Source organism: Martes martes, assembly GCF_963455335.1.
Source record: "Martes martes genome assembly, chromosome: 9".
Classification (NCBI taxonomy): domain Eukaryota; kingdom Metazoa; phylum Chordata; class Mammalia; order Carnivora; family Mustelidae; genus Martes; species Martes martes.
The window spans coordinates 28834681-28849845 of record NC_137896.1 but is presented as its reverse complement, the minus strand read 5'-3'; the positions used below and the strand labels follow the sequence as shown (position 1 = coordinate 28849845).

Here is a 15165-nt window from a genome sequence, read left to right as displayed (position 1 = left end):
ACAGCAGATTAGGACAGACTGTCTTCTTACTCTCTCAACTACACTCATGCACTAGGTACTCCGCCTGCCGGGCATACCACAGGGAAGCTGCTTGGGTGTGTTCAGTACAAGTGTGGGTACCAGAAGCTTCAGTTTTGAGGATGTGAACTCACCATGCTCTGTGATGACTGCATTATCCTCAGCTGCTTAAGGACAAATTCTACCTTCTTCTGGGTTGTAAGAGAAGCCAAAAAGGCATTGTGGTTCCTACAGGACAATTTAGCATTGTCATAATTCTCCTTGGCAGTAGTAATTTTCAAACAGGAGTTTCCAACCAAATGCCAGCCAATGCCACAGATATTTTCTTTTGTGAAGGGGGGAGGGAAAAAAAAGAGTTTTAGAAATCACACAAAACTACCACATTATCAGTTCAAATGACCGGAAACCTTAGAGGTTTCCGTGATTTGAATTCCGCAGTACCTCACTAGGATGTGGTGAGCATCTAACACATTACTAAGGACTGATGCAGAACACAAGAATGTTAGACTTCACCAGTCCTGCTTCCTGGATCTCAATATTCTAAGGTCAATGCTCTACATATTGGGGGAAAAAAAATCTTAGGTGCCAGTGCCAGATTTCTAAGCCCCCTTTTGAAGAACAATTAGAAACAAGACCAAAATCCTAAGAACAGAGAAATGAATATGCAGATTGGAAGGGTGGGGAAGAAAACTAGATGATGGAAATGAGTCGGTGAGTGAACAGGACGACAGTCTCCAAAGGTGCATTGTTTCACATCAAGTGGAAGGTAAAATCAAGGGTACAAAACTTCCTGAAAGTGAGGTGGAAAGATCCTTTTAAGAAAGAAAGACAAAAAACAAAAAAACCCTAAGGTGCAGCAAACAGGGTAAGACTTTAATCTGCTCCTATGTTTGCCCTGCACCCACCGAGCTCAGCTCTGTGCCCCGAACTGCACAGAAGCTCTGTATGCTTCCTGGAAGACAGGGAACAAGCAAGGCAACTTTGCCAGAACTGAGTAACCCGGACACACTACCAACGATGCCCGTGACCAGTCAGTGAGGCAAGTGGAACGTGCCCCAGAAAAGGGGTCATTTAAGAGCAAACAAGGTGTGCCCTTTCAAGTGTGGCATCAGTGTCACTACTCATTAAAATGCAGATTCTGGGGCCCCACCCCCGATGTGCACTAGAACCTGAGTCCTGACAAGACCCTCTGGTACTCTGTAGTACACTGAAGTCTGCTACAATGAGGTAAAGAACACGCAGCTCACACTCGTGCAAGCCGAATCCAGTACTCCCAAAGGACACTGAGAAGGGGCCTGGCAGACCCTGCTGCCGTGCGCGTGCTTCGGAAGCTGTGCAGAACCACCGATGTCCCCCTTCTTGGAAATGCCGGGTGAGCAAATATATCACACAACTTCTGCTGTGGCTGGCTGGCCTGAGGCCCTCAACTCTTCGTCCTCAACCTCAGCTGCAGTAAACTGAGGTGTTCAGGACTGGAGAGCACCTCAGGGGGTTGCTGGTGAGAAAACCATCTCCCTTCCTTCTTGTCAGAAGGTGCTGACAGCCTGATCCCAGTGGCAAGAAGTGTCCTTCACCAAGTGGCCCGCAGAACGGCTGCCAAGACGGCTGCTTTCGATTGCTAGGTGACCAGAGCAGAGGTGAGCGGGGACAATGGAGCAGGCTCGATGACATGGACCCAAGCTGTCATTCCATTCTCCAGAGGAGCAGATAATGCTTCACTTTATTTCAAAGGACAGGAGCAGCAAATGCTTAAGAACTGTACTTTCATTTAAAAAAAATAACCACAATAGTGGAATGGGGGAATGAATGGATAAAAAGTTTGTTCCCTCTCTTGGGTGCAGTCTAGGCTGCACAGTATTGGGGTTGGGGGTGTGTGTTTGTGTGTGAAGTCTCTGGACCCACACACACCCAGATGCCCCTACGAGGCCTACCGGGCAGGGCGATGCACTCCTGATTGCGGGGCTCCCACTGGCAGTTCTGGTCCAGGGCACAGCTCCTGCAGCTGGTCTTCTTGTTACAGTAGTACATGGGGTTATCCTTGGGACAATTCTCATATCTGGAAATGGAGATCTAGAACACAGCGGACAAAAGACTTTCTCTTAATCCACGGACCGAACTCACGGTACGGACAGGATACTAAAATCAACAAAATCTAATTGAGGAAGCAAACTGCAAATAAAAACATAAGATGCAGGTGAGGCGGCCCTGCGGTGGAAAGAGTGTGCTGAAATCTTCCGTACAGGACATGTCCTGACCCAGCAAGGAGGCAAGGCGCTCTTTTAAACATCACGCTTTCACCTGCTTGGCTGTGAAATGGGGGTGTTCAACCTGCCGCTTTTCAAATGCCTCCTGAACAGTCTAAAACTCTCATACTTTATGAACTGCTTTACAGAATAAATTGTCAAAAACTACAGAGGCGGAGTCATTGTATCTTTTTCTGTCCTATCACCCAAGTAAAAAAATCGTAAGTGGTGAGCATAAATTACACTGAGCCATGATATAACATAAGACAAGGAGATTTCGTTAAGTTGCCTGACTCACCTTCAGTCTCAAGTCCTAACTTGCTCCCCAAAGCTTGCACAGGTAGAGTGAGCTCACCATGACAAGCCTCACACCAAGAATCGAGGACCTAGCTAGAGCCATGCCTAGGGAGTGGGGAGTACATAGACTAACAGTCCTGCCTTCTTCTAAGACATGACACACCAATCCTGTGGCTAGCAAGACCTTCGAAATTAGGATGTATATAGCATCCCTTCCTAAAAGAAAGCCTGAAACTACACTGGAGGTTTTGAAAAATACCTCTGGGCCAGTATTTGTGTGACTCACACCATAATCTCACCCCTAACCCGCCCTGGGGTTTCTTCGTCCCCTGAAACCCTTGAGAAGTGGCCCCTGACCTGGCCTTCCGTGCAGCTGTGGTTCACGGGGACACAATGGTCACTGCACCAGTGACAGTCATTGGTGTTGGCTGTGCAGCTGTAACAATCCGTGTGCTGGTCACATCTGTCGTGGTCAAGAGCTATGAAAAGAAGAAGAACTCATCAACTGTGACAGCTTCACCTTAGAAAAGTCACAGGCTGATTACAGCTGCTATTAAGCAAACCTTAAGACTAAGGTTTGAAAAAAAACAATGTAACAAGGGTTAGGAAGTAAAAAAAGAAGAAAAACTGGCAGGAAAACATATCGGTGTGTTCAGGTTAAAATAGTATTTGGAAATAAATAAACAATTTGAAGAAACACTATTTTGTGAGAAGCCTGGGTGGCTCAGTCGTTAAACATGTGCCTTTGGCTCAGGTCATGATCCCAAGGTACTGGGATCGAGCCCCGCGTTGGGCTCCCAGGCTCAAAAGGAAGTCTGCTTCCCTCTCTCACTCCCCCAGCTTGTGTTCCTTCTCTCGCTGTCAAATAAATAAATAAAAATTTTAAAAAAAGAACAGTATTTTGTAAACTTCCGTGCCACTGGTACACTCAAGTGTACCAAGAGTACACTAGAGGGAAAAACAAAGATAAGTTAATTTAATTCAACAACAATGAGATATAAGGGAAGTAGGTGTGGTTCTTTGAATACTTCTCTTCCCAAGGAAAGAAAGCAATTAGTGATATAATGAACACCAAGAGCTGCCCAAGAGGCAAACAAAGTAATGCAGAAGACCAAGCCATTGCTCTAGCTACAAATCCAAGACTAATCTGGACAGAGGAAGCAGGCAGGACCACAGAACCCCAAAAGAGACACTAGGCTGAGCTACAATTTATACATGTATGTAAGTCTAAGAGTGCAAATTTGAGAACTTCTGGGCAACTACAGACCTTTTGTGTCTCCTACTGACCCTAGACAGGTCAAGGTCAGCAACAAGAGAGAGGCTACACAACCATGCTGCTTGATCTACTGATCCACTTATGGACATGGCACATGGCAGAACCCATGGACAAGATAGCCAGCCCCCCACTCCGCCACATACACAAAGCATGTTCCTTAGATTACTCTACCTCCCCTCTGTCACCACCCCAAGGACTGGACCCACAGAGAAAACAGAGTGACCAGAGATGCAACATTTGAGATGAGTTCATAGCAAAGAGGTTTACACTGAACCACCTATGGTAATCAAACATTGCTTCCTATACTCTTGCACATTTAATTTGAACTTTTAAAATTTGGTTTAAAAAGAAAAAAAAACAATTTCACGAATTTTATTCATTTGAAGAGACAGTGTAGATACTGTCTATCCCTACCAGGTTCTGGTCCTCTCAGTTCTCCACCACTCACTGGAAAGTGCCTGGATGCCCCTTTGGGGATCTATGATCATCTTACTTTGGAGCATTCCAGCAGAGTGAAAGCTGACTTTATTATCTACCATAACCCTCAAGGTAACTTGCTACATACCAACTCTAACAGTTAAGAAATTTAGTCAACATTCTTTAAAATAATTGAAGTGAGCAAATATTTTGCAGAGACTTTTTTTTAAGAAAGGATTTCTTAGCTCTTACATCACTGTATTACACTGTGCTACATGTCACAGCAAAAACATAAGGAGCTAAGTAGGCAAGATGAAGAAAGCTTAGAAAACATAAGGGGTGGTTCTAGAAGCCAGCCACTGGTCACACTCAGCAATCTCTGTCTTGCTACCACTGCTATGCCCAGCTAGAGAAGCTAGAAAAGAATACTTTGCAAAGACAGCAACTCTACCTCTATTCTTTATCTACTCCAACATAGCTTTTCCAGGTTGGCCCTCTTAATCCCACCCTTAGCGTTAGAACTGCAGAATCCAATAAGGTAGCCACCAGTCTCATGTAATTCTTAATTTAAATTAATGAAAGTTTAAAATTCATCGGTCATACCAGTCTCATTTCAAGTGTCTGTGGCTAGTAGCTCCCATACTGGGACAACATATAATAGTACATTTCCATTATCACAAAAAGGTCCTATTGTATTGTACCGCCGAGACCAACTGCCAAGCTTAGGAGTTGGTATACAAAATCTATGCAAGGGCCAAGGAGGTTTCGTCTCCATCATTCACAGACAGCTTCTAGGAGCCACATGGCATGTTCCCATCCACTGCAAAGAGGTTTACAAAACTATTTTCAAACACCCATAAAGCCTGTGCACCAGTTATTACCAAACCATTTTAGGTAATAAAATGAACATTAAAAATGCACATGTGCTAGATACCTTCATAATTCAGATAAAATGAGATTTCAAATTAATAAAATTTTAAAGAAAGGAAAAAAACATACTTCTTTTGGAAAAACATTCTGATTTTAACTTTTCTTCTTGTGCTTCAGTGGCCAATTCCCAGGAGATACACTGAGATGACCCCGTATCCCACATACACCGGATGCCAGGTCCTGCTGCCAGACAAGCAGCTTCACTCCTGTGTGCTCCACACTGTTCTGAGGTAAATATGAGGATGTCACTGAGGAGGAGACTATTGAAACCACCAAATACATACATGGTGCTAAAAGGGGGGGAAAAAAAAGAAGAGTAGTTTACTGAAGGTTTCTACATACAAATGCACATATGCTTTTTACAATCTTCAGATGAAATGTCCCCCAAAGGTCCATCAATTCAGGATGTGATGTAAGTAAACTATGGTACATTCACGCAATGAAAATAGCAGTTGGCAGATGTAAAAAGGAATGAGGACAATTTCTATATTCTGCTATGTGGTGATCTTTAGGATACACTGCTATGTGGAAAAAAAATGAAATGCAGAGAAAAGTATATATTGGATGCAACCATTTATCTAGTGAGGGAAGAAGGAAAACATACACACACACACACACACACACAAAAAAAAAATATCATTTTTCATTTTAAAAACAGTAACAACAAGGTGCCTGGGTGGTACAGTCGGTTAAGCATCCAACTCTTGGTTTCGGCTCAGGTCATGATCTCAGGGCTGTGAGATCAAGCTCCAGGTTGGGCTCTGCACTTAGCATGGTGTATGGTTGGGACTCTCTCTCCCTCTTCCTCTGTCCCTCCTCCCCCCTCAAATAAATAAATCTTTAAAAATTACAAATATAAAAACAAGAAAACAACAAAGCTTCTCTTTAACTTCTCTTCTTAAAAGGGCTAGAAACAATGACCAACCTAGTAGTGGTAAATATGACTAGTACTTAGATTGCGATATCTAAAAACCATTCTTTCCCCTAACCCTCAGAAAAAAACCACATAGAACTCTTTAAAGGCAACTCCTAGGAAGTCAGATTTAAAAATAAAAACAAGAAAAAACAGGGGCGCCTGGGTGGCTTAGTCGTTAAGTGTCTGCCTTCGGCTCAGGTCATGATCCTGGGGTCCTGGGATCGAGCCCCACATTGGGCTCCCTGCTTTGCGGGAACCTGCATCTCCCCCTGCTTGTTCCCTCCCTCGCTGTGTGTGTGTGTGTGTGTGTGTGTGTGTGTGTGTGTGTGTGTGTGTGTGTCTCTCTCTGTCAACTAAATAAATAAATAAAATATAAAAAAAAAAAAAACAAGAAAAATCAACTAGGGAGAAAAAATCAGCAGTGGTACATTAGGGAGACAGACTCTACAGAATTAGTCAAGGCAAGACACTAAACAAACAGTAACAACAATCCCCAGTGGTGATGGTGGGAGAATCAGAATCCACACCTGATATTACCTAAAAGGTTTGGTTTTCAACAAAATGTTACAGTACAGACAGGGTCACCTGCATGGCTCAATGGGTTAAGTGTCTGCTTTCGGCTCAGGTCATGATCCCAGGGTCCTAGAATCAAGTCCCACACTGGGGTACCTGCTCAGTGGGGAGCCTGCTTCTCCTGCTACCTCTGCTGTACCCTGGCTTGTGCTCTGTCTCTCTCTCTCTCAAATAAGTAAATATATAAAATCTTAAAAACAAACAAAGAGGGGCGCCTGGGTGGCTCAGTGGGTCAAGCCTCTGCCTTCAGCTCAGGTCATAATCCCAGGGTCCTGGGATTGAGCCCCACATCAGGCTTTCTGCTCAGCAGGGAGCCTGCTTCCCCACCTCTCTCTGCCTGCCTCTCTGCCTACTTGTGATCTCTGTCAAATAAATAAATAAAATCTTAAAAAAACAAAAACAAAAACAAAAAACAAACAAATAAACCAAAAAAAAAAAAAAAGGATGAACCAAACAAAGGAAGCAAAACAATCGATCAAAACTGTCTTTGGACTCAAAAGCCAGAGGCTTCAAATCAGCTATTACAAATATATTCCAAGAAAACTATGTCTGAAAAATAAAGTCAAAACAGGGTATCAATGACTCAACAAGAATATCAACAAGGAGCTATAAATGAAAAGGAATAATTAAAAGGAAATTCTGGAGTTGAAAACAATAATAAGTGAAATGAAAAATTCACTAGAGGGACACAGCAGACTTGGGCTGGCAGAGGAAAGAAAGAAACAGTGAACTTAAAGATCATCAATAATAACTGTATAATCTGGGAGCACCTGGGTGGCTCAGTGGGTTAAAGCCTCTGTCTTGGCTCAGGTCATGATCCCAAGGTCCTGGGATCGAGCCTCACATCGGGCTCTCTGCTCAGTAGGAAGCCTGCTCTCCCCCCCGCCCTCCGCCTGCCTCTCTGCCTACTTGTGATCTCTGTCAAATAAATAAAATCTTAAAAGAAAATAAATAAAAAATAATTGTATAATCTGAAGAAAAGAAATGAAAAAATATCAGAGAAAATGCTTCAGAGACTTGCAGGACACTGTCAAGTATCCAACATAAACATAATGGGAGTCTCAGAAGGAAAGAAGTGAGAGAGAGCAGAAAACACACTTAAAGAAGTAATAGTTGAAAACTCCCCAAATTTGGTGAAAATGATTACTTTACACACCCATCCATAAAGCTCACCAAACTCCAACTAGAACAATCACAAAAAGATCCATGTTTACACACAATTATAGTAAAAAAACTGCTGGAGGCCCAAAACAAAGAGAAAATCTTGAAAGCAACAAATGTAGGATAACTCATACAAGAGAATCACATTAATATTAATGGCTAAGACACAATGGAGGCCAGAAGGCAGAGAAAGAAGATACTGAAGTAATGGAAAGAAAAAAAAAAAGAAAAAAAAAGTCAAATAAGAATTCTCTACCCAACAAAACTATCCTTCAAAATGAAACTAAAATAAAGACCTCCCGAGAGAAACAAAGACTAAGAAAATTCTTTGCTGTCAGGCCTTACGAAAAATAGTAAAGTAACAATTATAGTTGAAGACTTTAATATCTCACTCTTACTAATGAGAGAACAACTAGGAATAAAATTAACAAGGATCCACAAAACCTGAACAACATTATCAACCAATACGACCTGCTGGCGTCTGTGGAACACTCCACCTAAACAAAGCAGCACACATATTCTTTTCAAGGGCACATGGAACATTCTCCCAGAGAGACCATATATGCTAGGCCATTACAAACAAACAAACAAAAACAAGAATGCAGTTAAGTGTTTTTTGTTTTTGTATTTTTAGGGAAGGAAATCTTCGAAGTATGTTCTCTGATCACCAAAATGGAATTAAATCATAAATAAACTGGCAGAAAAATCTGTGAACTCCACAAATATTTGAAAAATAAAGAAAATATTCTGAATAACCTATGGGTCAAAGGAGAAACCACAAGAGAACTTAGAAAATATTTTTAACTAAATGAAAACAAAAATATGCCATTTCAAAATTTATGGGATGGGATTAAAGTAGTACTTAGAGACAAACTTACAGCTTTAAACACATATATTAGGGTGAAAAAAAAAAAAAGAATCTAAAATCAGTAACCGAAGCTTCCACCTTTAGTAAAGAAAAGCAAACTAAACCCAAAGCAATCAGAATGGAGAAAATGATATCAAGAAGAAACAATAAAATACATACAGAAAAATAATAGAGAAAAATGAAATCAGATATTTGTTCTTTGACAAGATCAATAAAGCTGACAACTCTTTAGCTAGACTGACCAAGAGTAAAGACAGAAGATAAATTAACAAAATCAGGAATGAAGAATGGACATTATTGACCTTCAAGAAATTAAAAAGCATATAAAGAAATACTATGAACTTTTATACCAACAAATTAAACAACTTAAATGAAACAAACTCCTGGCAAGACTGATTATCAAAACTATCTAGTTTCTCAAAAATTTTAAAAATAGAACTACAATATGATCTAGAAATTCCACTTCTGGGTATATAACCAAAAGAACTGAAAGCTAGGACTCAGCTATTTCTACATCCATGTTTATAGCAGCATTTTGTTGCAAAAGGCAAAAGATGGAAGCAAACCAAGTATCTACCGACAGAAGAATGGATAAACAAAATGTGGTATATATATATGAGAATATTATTCAGCCTTAAGGAAAGAAATTCTGACACCTGCTAAAACATGGATGAATGAATCTTGAGGCTATTATGCTAAGTGAAATAAGCTAGCCACAAGAGGACAAATACTGTATGATTCCAGCTAAAGGTACCCGAGATAGTCAGATTCACAAAGACAGAAGCTAGCGTGCTGGTTGCCGAAGGCAGGGGCAGGGCAGAATGGGAAGCTGTTGTTCAGTGGGTAGAGAGTTATAGTTTCGTGTGATGAAAAATGTTCAGAAGATGAATGGCAGTGATGGTTGCTCACAATGTGTGCCACTAGTCCACACACTTTAAAAACAGTTAAGATGGTAAATATTATGTTATGAAAATTTTATCAAAATTTTTTAAAAATCTAAAAAAACCGCTTAGCCAGAAAACCCAAACAGATAAACCTATCATAAGTAAAGACTGAATTCAAAATCTTTCCACAAACAAAAGCCCAGGCCCAGATGAATTCTACCAAACATTAAACATTTAAATTGTAATACCAATCCTTTATAGGTCTTTCCAGTAACTACAGGGGGAAAGAATACTTCTCAATGTATTCTGTCCAGTATAATCAGACAAATATATCATTAAAAAAAAATCACAAAACTATGAGGCACTATCCTTCATGAATATAGATAGGGCATTTTGAACAAGGACATTTTGTGGGTGATGGATATGTTATCTTGATTATGGTGATTATTTCAACAAGTGTACACTTACGTCAAAGTTATCAAAGGATACACTTTAAGTATACTCAATTTGTTGTGTTTATCGACTCCAATAAAGCTGTTAACAGGCCATCTATGCAGACTCACACACATTCAAAACAAAAACAGCTGTGTAGAGTTCCAGAGAAAGTTCTTAAAATGCTATAGTGGGAGGCCAATGCCAGCAAATGATAGGGTTTGTCTCACAGGGTACCCAGGGCCATATCTATCTGCCACATACACGGTATCTCTATGCCTCTTGTGTGCCATTTGCTGGGACATCCTCAACCCTGCCAACCACTGTGCCAGATTAGAACCTGAAGAAAGAGGCTGGGCACTATACAGACAGGAGACACAACACCATCCTTAAACATAATAATCTCTTGGGACGTCTGGGTGGCTCAGTCAGTTAAGCTGTTGCCTTCGCTCAGGTCATGATCCCAGGGTCCTGGGATCGAGTCCCGCATCGGGCTCCTTGCTCGGCAGGGAGCCTGCTTCTTTCTCCACCTCTGCCTGCCACTCTGCCTGCCTGTGCACTCTCTCACTCTCTGACAAAAAAAAAAAAAAAAAAAAAAAAAAAAAACCCATAATAATCTCTTGCAAAATCTGAAGAACAGAAACAAGATCACTGGGCAGAAGAGACAGAGAAGTGGACTCCAGATCATATAAAGGAGAACCTGCTAATCACTGCTGTCTCTGGAAAAGGAAGGGGCTTCCTTCTTAGGTGAGTTTTCCATCCCTGGACCTTTTAAAGGGGATGACTGCATTAAGTGGAAGTTTTGAGCAGATGATGTTAGGATCTCTTCCAACTCTGAGATCCTCTGATCTGCCAGGAAGTTTAGAACGAACCCACAATGAGGCATCAAGTCATTCACTCTCACTTGCCTCAACTGCCTTCAAATTAACACAAGACTAACTTATGAAAGCATAAAGATTTTTGTAGCTAAGTATCTGCTATATACTATATCTAGAAATGGACACATTTCAATGACCAAAAATGAAGCTGATGTTTAATTTTTAATCTCACGATGGGTTTAGTATCACGTTAAGCAGTCTGGATTCAACTAGTCAATCTGCTCCTTAAACCAAAGAAGCTCCACCCACTCCCAGTACAGCTGGTGTTTTCAGCAATTCTGAATCCATCTGGTCACACGTTGGCTATGTGAGGTACACAGAGTCCTTCAAAAAGGCCTGGAGCAGGCAACTGAAAGGAACAGCCATCTCTACGCAGCCCCAGAACCTCGCAGCCAGCTCCTCAGCCCACCGCCCTTACAAAACCCACGAGGACAGCAGGTAAGTGACGGACGGTAGACCCAAAGCTGCTGGCAGACTAAGAAAACCACCACTTGGGATACAAAGAAATGAATATCCACGTTTCTCTCTCAGTAAATTCCTCCACAAAATGAAACTAGACAAGGCCTCTCTTGCCATCTGCTGCCCCCTCCAGCCCTGCCCCGTACACACGGATGATTCACAGATAGGCCCCAACACACCACTGGAATTACACAGAAATGAAAACATTATGTAAGTCAGGCAAGCCATTCCTAATTTTGATTCATGGCTCAAGTCTGTCGTCTGGTAAAGTGTCATCTTCTCTGAGTCTGAATAAAACCTTAGAATGTTTAATAGAAGATCCGTTTATCTGCTAGTTACTATCACCAGACTAGGAGCTGCTACAATTTAGCGAATGTCTATTATCTGCCAAATACTGTGCTGGGAGAAGCAGGGGCATAAAGATGAATGAAGCAGAGGCCAGGCACCCACTGGCAAGATGATGACAAAACAGCCCCACTGCTTTTCAGATGAAAGCATCAAGAGGGATGCGCTAGAAAACCTCAGGGTTTTCCTCACTGAGGAAGTATCAGCCTACAATTTAAAGTAACACTTAAAATCAGTATGGGTGTCAGTCTGTACTATCATATGTTCTCACAGGAAAATCATGTTTATCACTAAATTGCAGCTGAGTGATTACTTTAAAAAGATGTCACCTTTTCCCAATATCTAAGTAACTGAATTTTGCCCATTCTTCCTTCATGACATCGTCAAGACATGCTGTTGGCTCAGCTTTTCTAATCCCCCATCTCCATCTCATCTTGCATCATAACAGAAATTCTGAAAGCCAGGGGAGTCCTAACATAATGTAGGCATTGTCGCATTTCAGAAGTTTCAGGATTGCTAAGGCTCAGGATTTTCGAAGGTGAAATAGACAACGCTCCTAACAGCTGAAACAAAATGGGAAAAATTAAGAATATGACTAGGCTGTTTAACAAATCACAAATCTATCTTTCTTTCTTTCTTTCTTTTTAAGATTTTACTTTTAAGTAACCTCTACACCCAATGCAGGGCTCAAGATCACAACCCTGGGATCAAGAATTTTTACGTGATCCGCCGACTGAGCCGGCTAGGTGCCCCAACAGATCACAGATCTTTAAGGCACACTGTGAGGAACGGGCAGAGTGGCCATTCTGGATTCCCCTTCTCCAGGGGCAGATTTACTTAACTCGGGCCAGGCATTTTTGAGCGACACAACGAAATGTAGTACAGACTTCAGAATATCAAAGATTGCAGATTTATCTGCAGGAAGCTTCATAACTTCCCCATCTCTGTTCCTCTATCCTATCCATCTGAAATGCCCTCTCTCCTTTTTTTTAATCCCTCCTTCCCACTCAGATCTGACAAAGAGAAACCTGACAACCCAAGCACCGCAACAACAGTGAACAGCGGGGGGCATGAGACCGTACCACAGACCTCCTGTTGTCCCATGCATGCAGACAGCACCAAACAGAGCATACTCCTACATGCTAACAAACTGGGCATCAGAAGTAATTCAAATCCACATTAGACATTTTAAATATAAATCAGGAAATTCAGACCTACGCAGCTCTGCAACAACCTAATGGGCTGAGGGAATCCCAAAAATAATATGAAAGTCCAATTCCACTTTCTCATGTTCAACTCCATTTTCATCGCTACACTACACATAAACATTAAACACAAGAGAAAAGGAGCAAGCACTTCTTCAGTTAATTACCTGTTGTGTAAGACTGCGGAATGGCCAAATCTGTTGACATCATGGTGGAGATCAGGTCTGGGAAGCACTGACCAGCGGTCACAAGCTAGGAGCAAGAAAAACACATTTCAGAAGAAACTGCTCTTCACAATCAGTAGGAACTGGCATATTCTTTTGGGAGAAGACTGCAATAAGCACAACCTCATAAAATGTATTTCTCGGTTTTTCTTAATCAAGTCATTATTGCTGAGGTTAAATGGGGCAACAGCGGAACAGCATGGCATGGAAGAAGGGTGTAGGATAATACGGCAATTCTAATTCATGAATGCATCCATGATGCTCACTCACTCTGTTGCCCATCAAGTTTACCCACTAGAATGCTTCCTAACTTGGGTAAATTTTGTATTTTTTAAAATTTATGTAAGTAAAATACGCGCCCTCCATAATTATTTTCCACTCCACATTGATTTGCCCAAACTCAGTAGCTAAAATAGGAAAATACAGGTTGAGAATGAAAACTAAATAAATGCATAAATACATAAAAAATTCAAACTTCAAGTCCTTTCCTAGAACCCTTAGGATCTACTGATTTTCCTTCGTCCTGACCCATGACAGCAATTCTTCTCGGGACCTTTTTTCATCCAACCGACACAGCAGAACCCTGCCAACCTCACTCACACTCCCTCTCTGAAACAGTCAGATTTTCATGCTCACTAAGCAAGTGCTCTTCTACTCGATCCAGACCTTCATTCAACCTTACCAACAACAGTTTTCGCTTCCTTCTCCCCCGCCTAGACTCTGTGGCGGTCTTCTTCACACAGAGAAGAGGCCAGCAGCCCTCAAAGCTTCCTGCCTACCCACCTTGCTTCTCAAAAACCACACGGTGACAGAGACTCTTTCTTCCTGTCTCACCTGGCTTTTACCACAGCATTTAAATGTACCCAAGGAGGCACTCAACTACACCTTTTCTTCCCACAGAGAAGTGGGGCTTTTTCTTTTTTTTTTTTACTCCAAATAGTCAACATTCATGGTATACCTCTTACATGACTGCAATCTGGATTACTCCTCCCTGTCTAGAAGCTAACAAACAACATCTTTTGTTGTGAAATCCAAAAGGCTCTCCAGTCCTTGTTTTCCTTGAGTCCTCTGCAGCCAATGTTAACCGCTCCCTCACAGGTCACCCATCTTGCCTCGTGTTCCTCCTGCTTCTCTAACAGGCTTCCATCCATTCTGACTCTCTGCTCATCCCTGATGACACACACTCCCTAGAGGCTCGCCCCTGCCTAATCTCTGTATGGGTCTGTCCCACAGTCATCTCCAGATGAACATGTCCCCAAACCCATTGTATTCCCTTCCTCGCCACCCAGCACCTCTCCTTCTGCTTCCAACCTGGTAAAAATCACCGTCTACCAAGGCCACACCAGGTACCTGGCAATAAGGATGTGTTTGCCTCTCTCAAAACACACCAAACAATCCTCAAGTTCCCAGCAGTTCTCAAACCCATCTCTCTCGAACCTCACTGCCACTTCAACAACCTTGGTTCCAACCCTCCTCGGGATTTTGCAACAGCCTCCTAACTCCTCTCTTGCGCCTTCCCAACTACTCACCACAATGCCACAAAGAGATCTTCTTAAGACACAAATACGATTCCATCAGCTCTTATGTAAGATTCTTCAAAAAGCCCAAATTCCTTAGCATGGCATAACAAGTCTCTCAAGATCTGACTAATCTGCTAGCTGCTGGCTTCTCTAGTTCTGCCGGAAGCCATTCCTCCCTGATGTGCAGCTGATACAGCCCAAACTCTGATACTCAGAGGCCGCAGGTATGTGGCAGAGTCTCTTTTTGCCGCTGCGTCTCTGTACATGGGCTATTGCGTAACTTCACTTAGCTGACTTCCTCGGGACCCAGACCCTCCTTAAGAAGGCCTTCCCTGATCATAACCCATTTCCTCCTGAATTAAGGCATGCCCAGAGATGCTCTCACATATTCCTCTCAGAGCAAGTAACATCCTGAGAATTGCAATTATATTGTCTGCTCAGTTTTCTGCCTCCCCCACTGTGAGGCCAAGCACTGTAATCTACTCATCTTACAGTCCCTGAGCTCAGTAGCGGGCACAT

General features: G+C 42.1%; 1 protein-coding gene across 5 annotated transcripts in view; it reads right to left on the bottom strand.

Moving 5' to 3' along the window:
- Nucleotides 1-15165, bottom strand: part of ATRN (attractin) — a 157121-nt gene that overhangs the window by 71325 nt on the left and 70631 nt on the right. For all 5 annotated transcript variants that reach the window (XM_080813911.1, XM_080813912.1, XM_080813915.1 and 2 more), the window contains exons 11-15: nt 13070-13154; nt 5251-5471; nt 2916-3037; nt 1950-2088; nt 153-343 (exon numbers count right to left, since the gene is read on the bottom strand). In XM_080813911.1, the coding sequence (XP_080670037.1) occupies nt 153-343; nt 1950-2088; nt 2916-3037; nt 5251-5471; nt 13070-13154 (758 nt within the window). The remainder of the gene's footprint in view (nt 1-152; nt 344-1949; nt 2089-2915; nt 3038-5250; nt 5472-13069; nt 13155-15165) is intronic.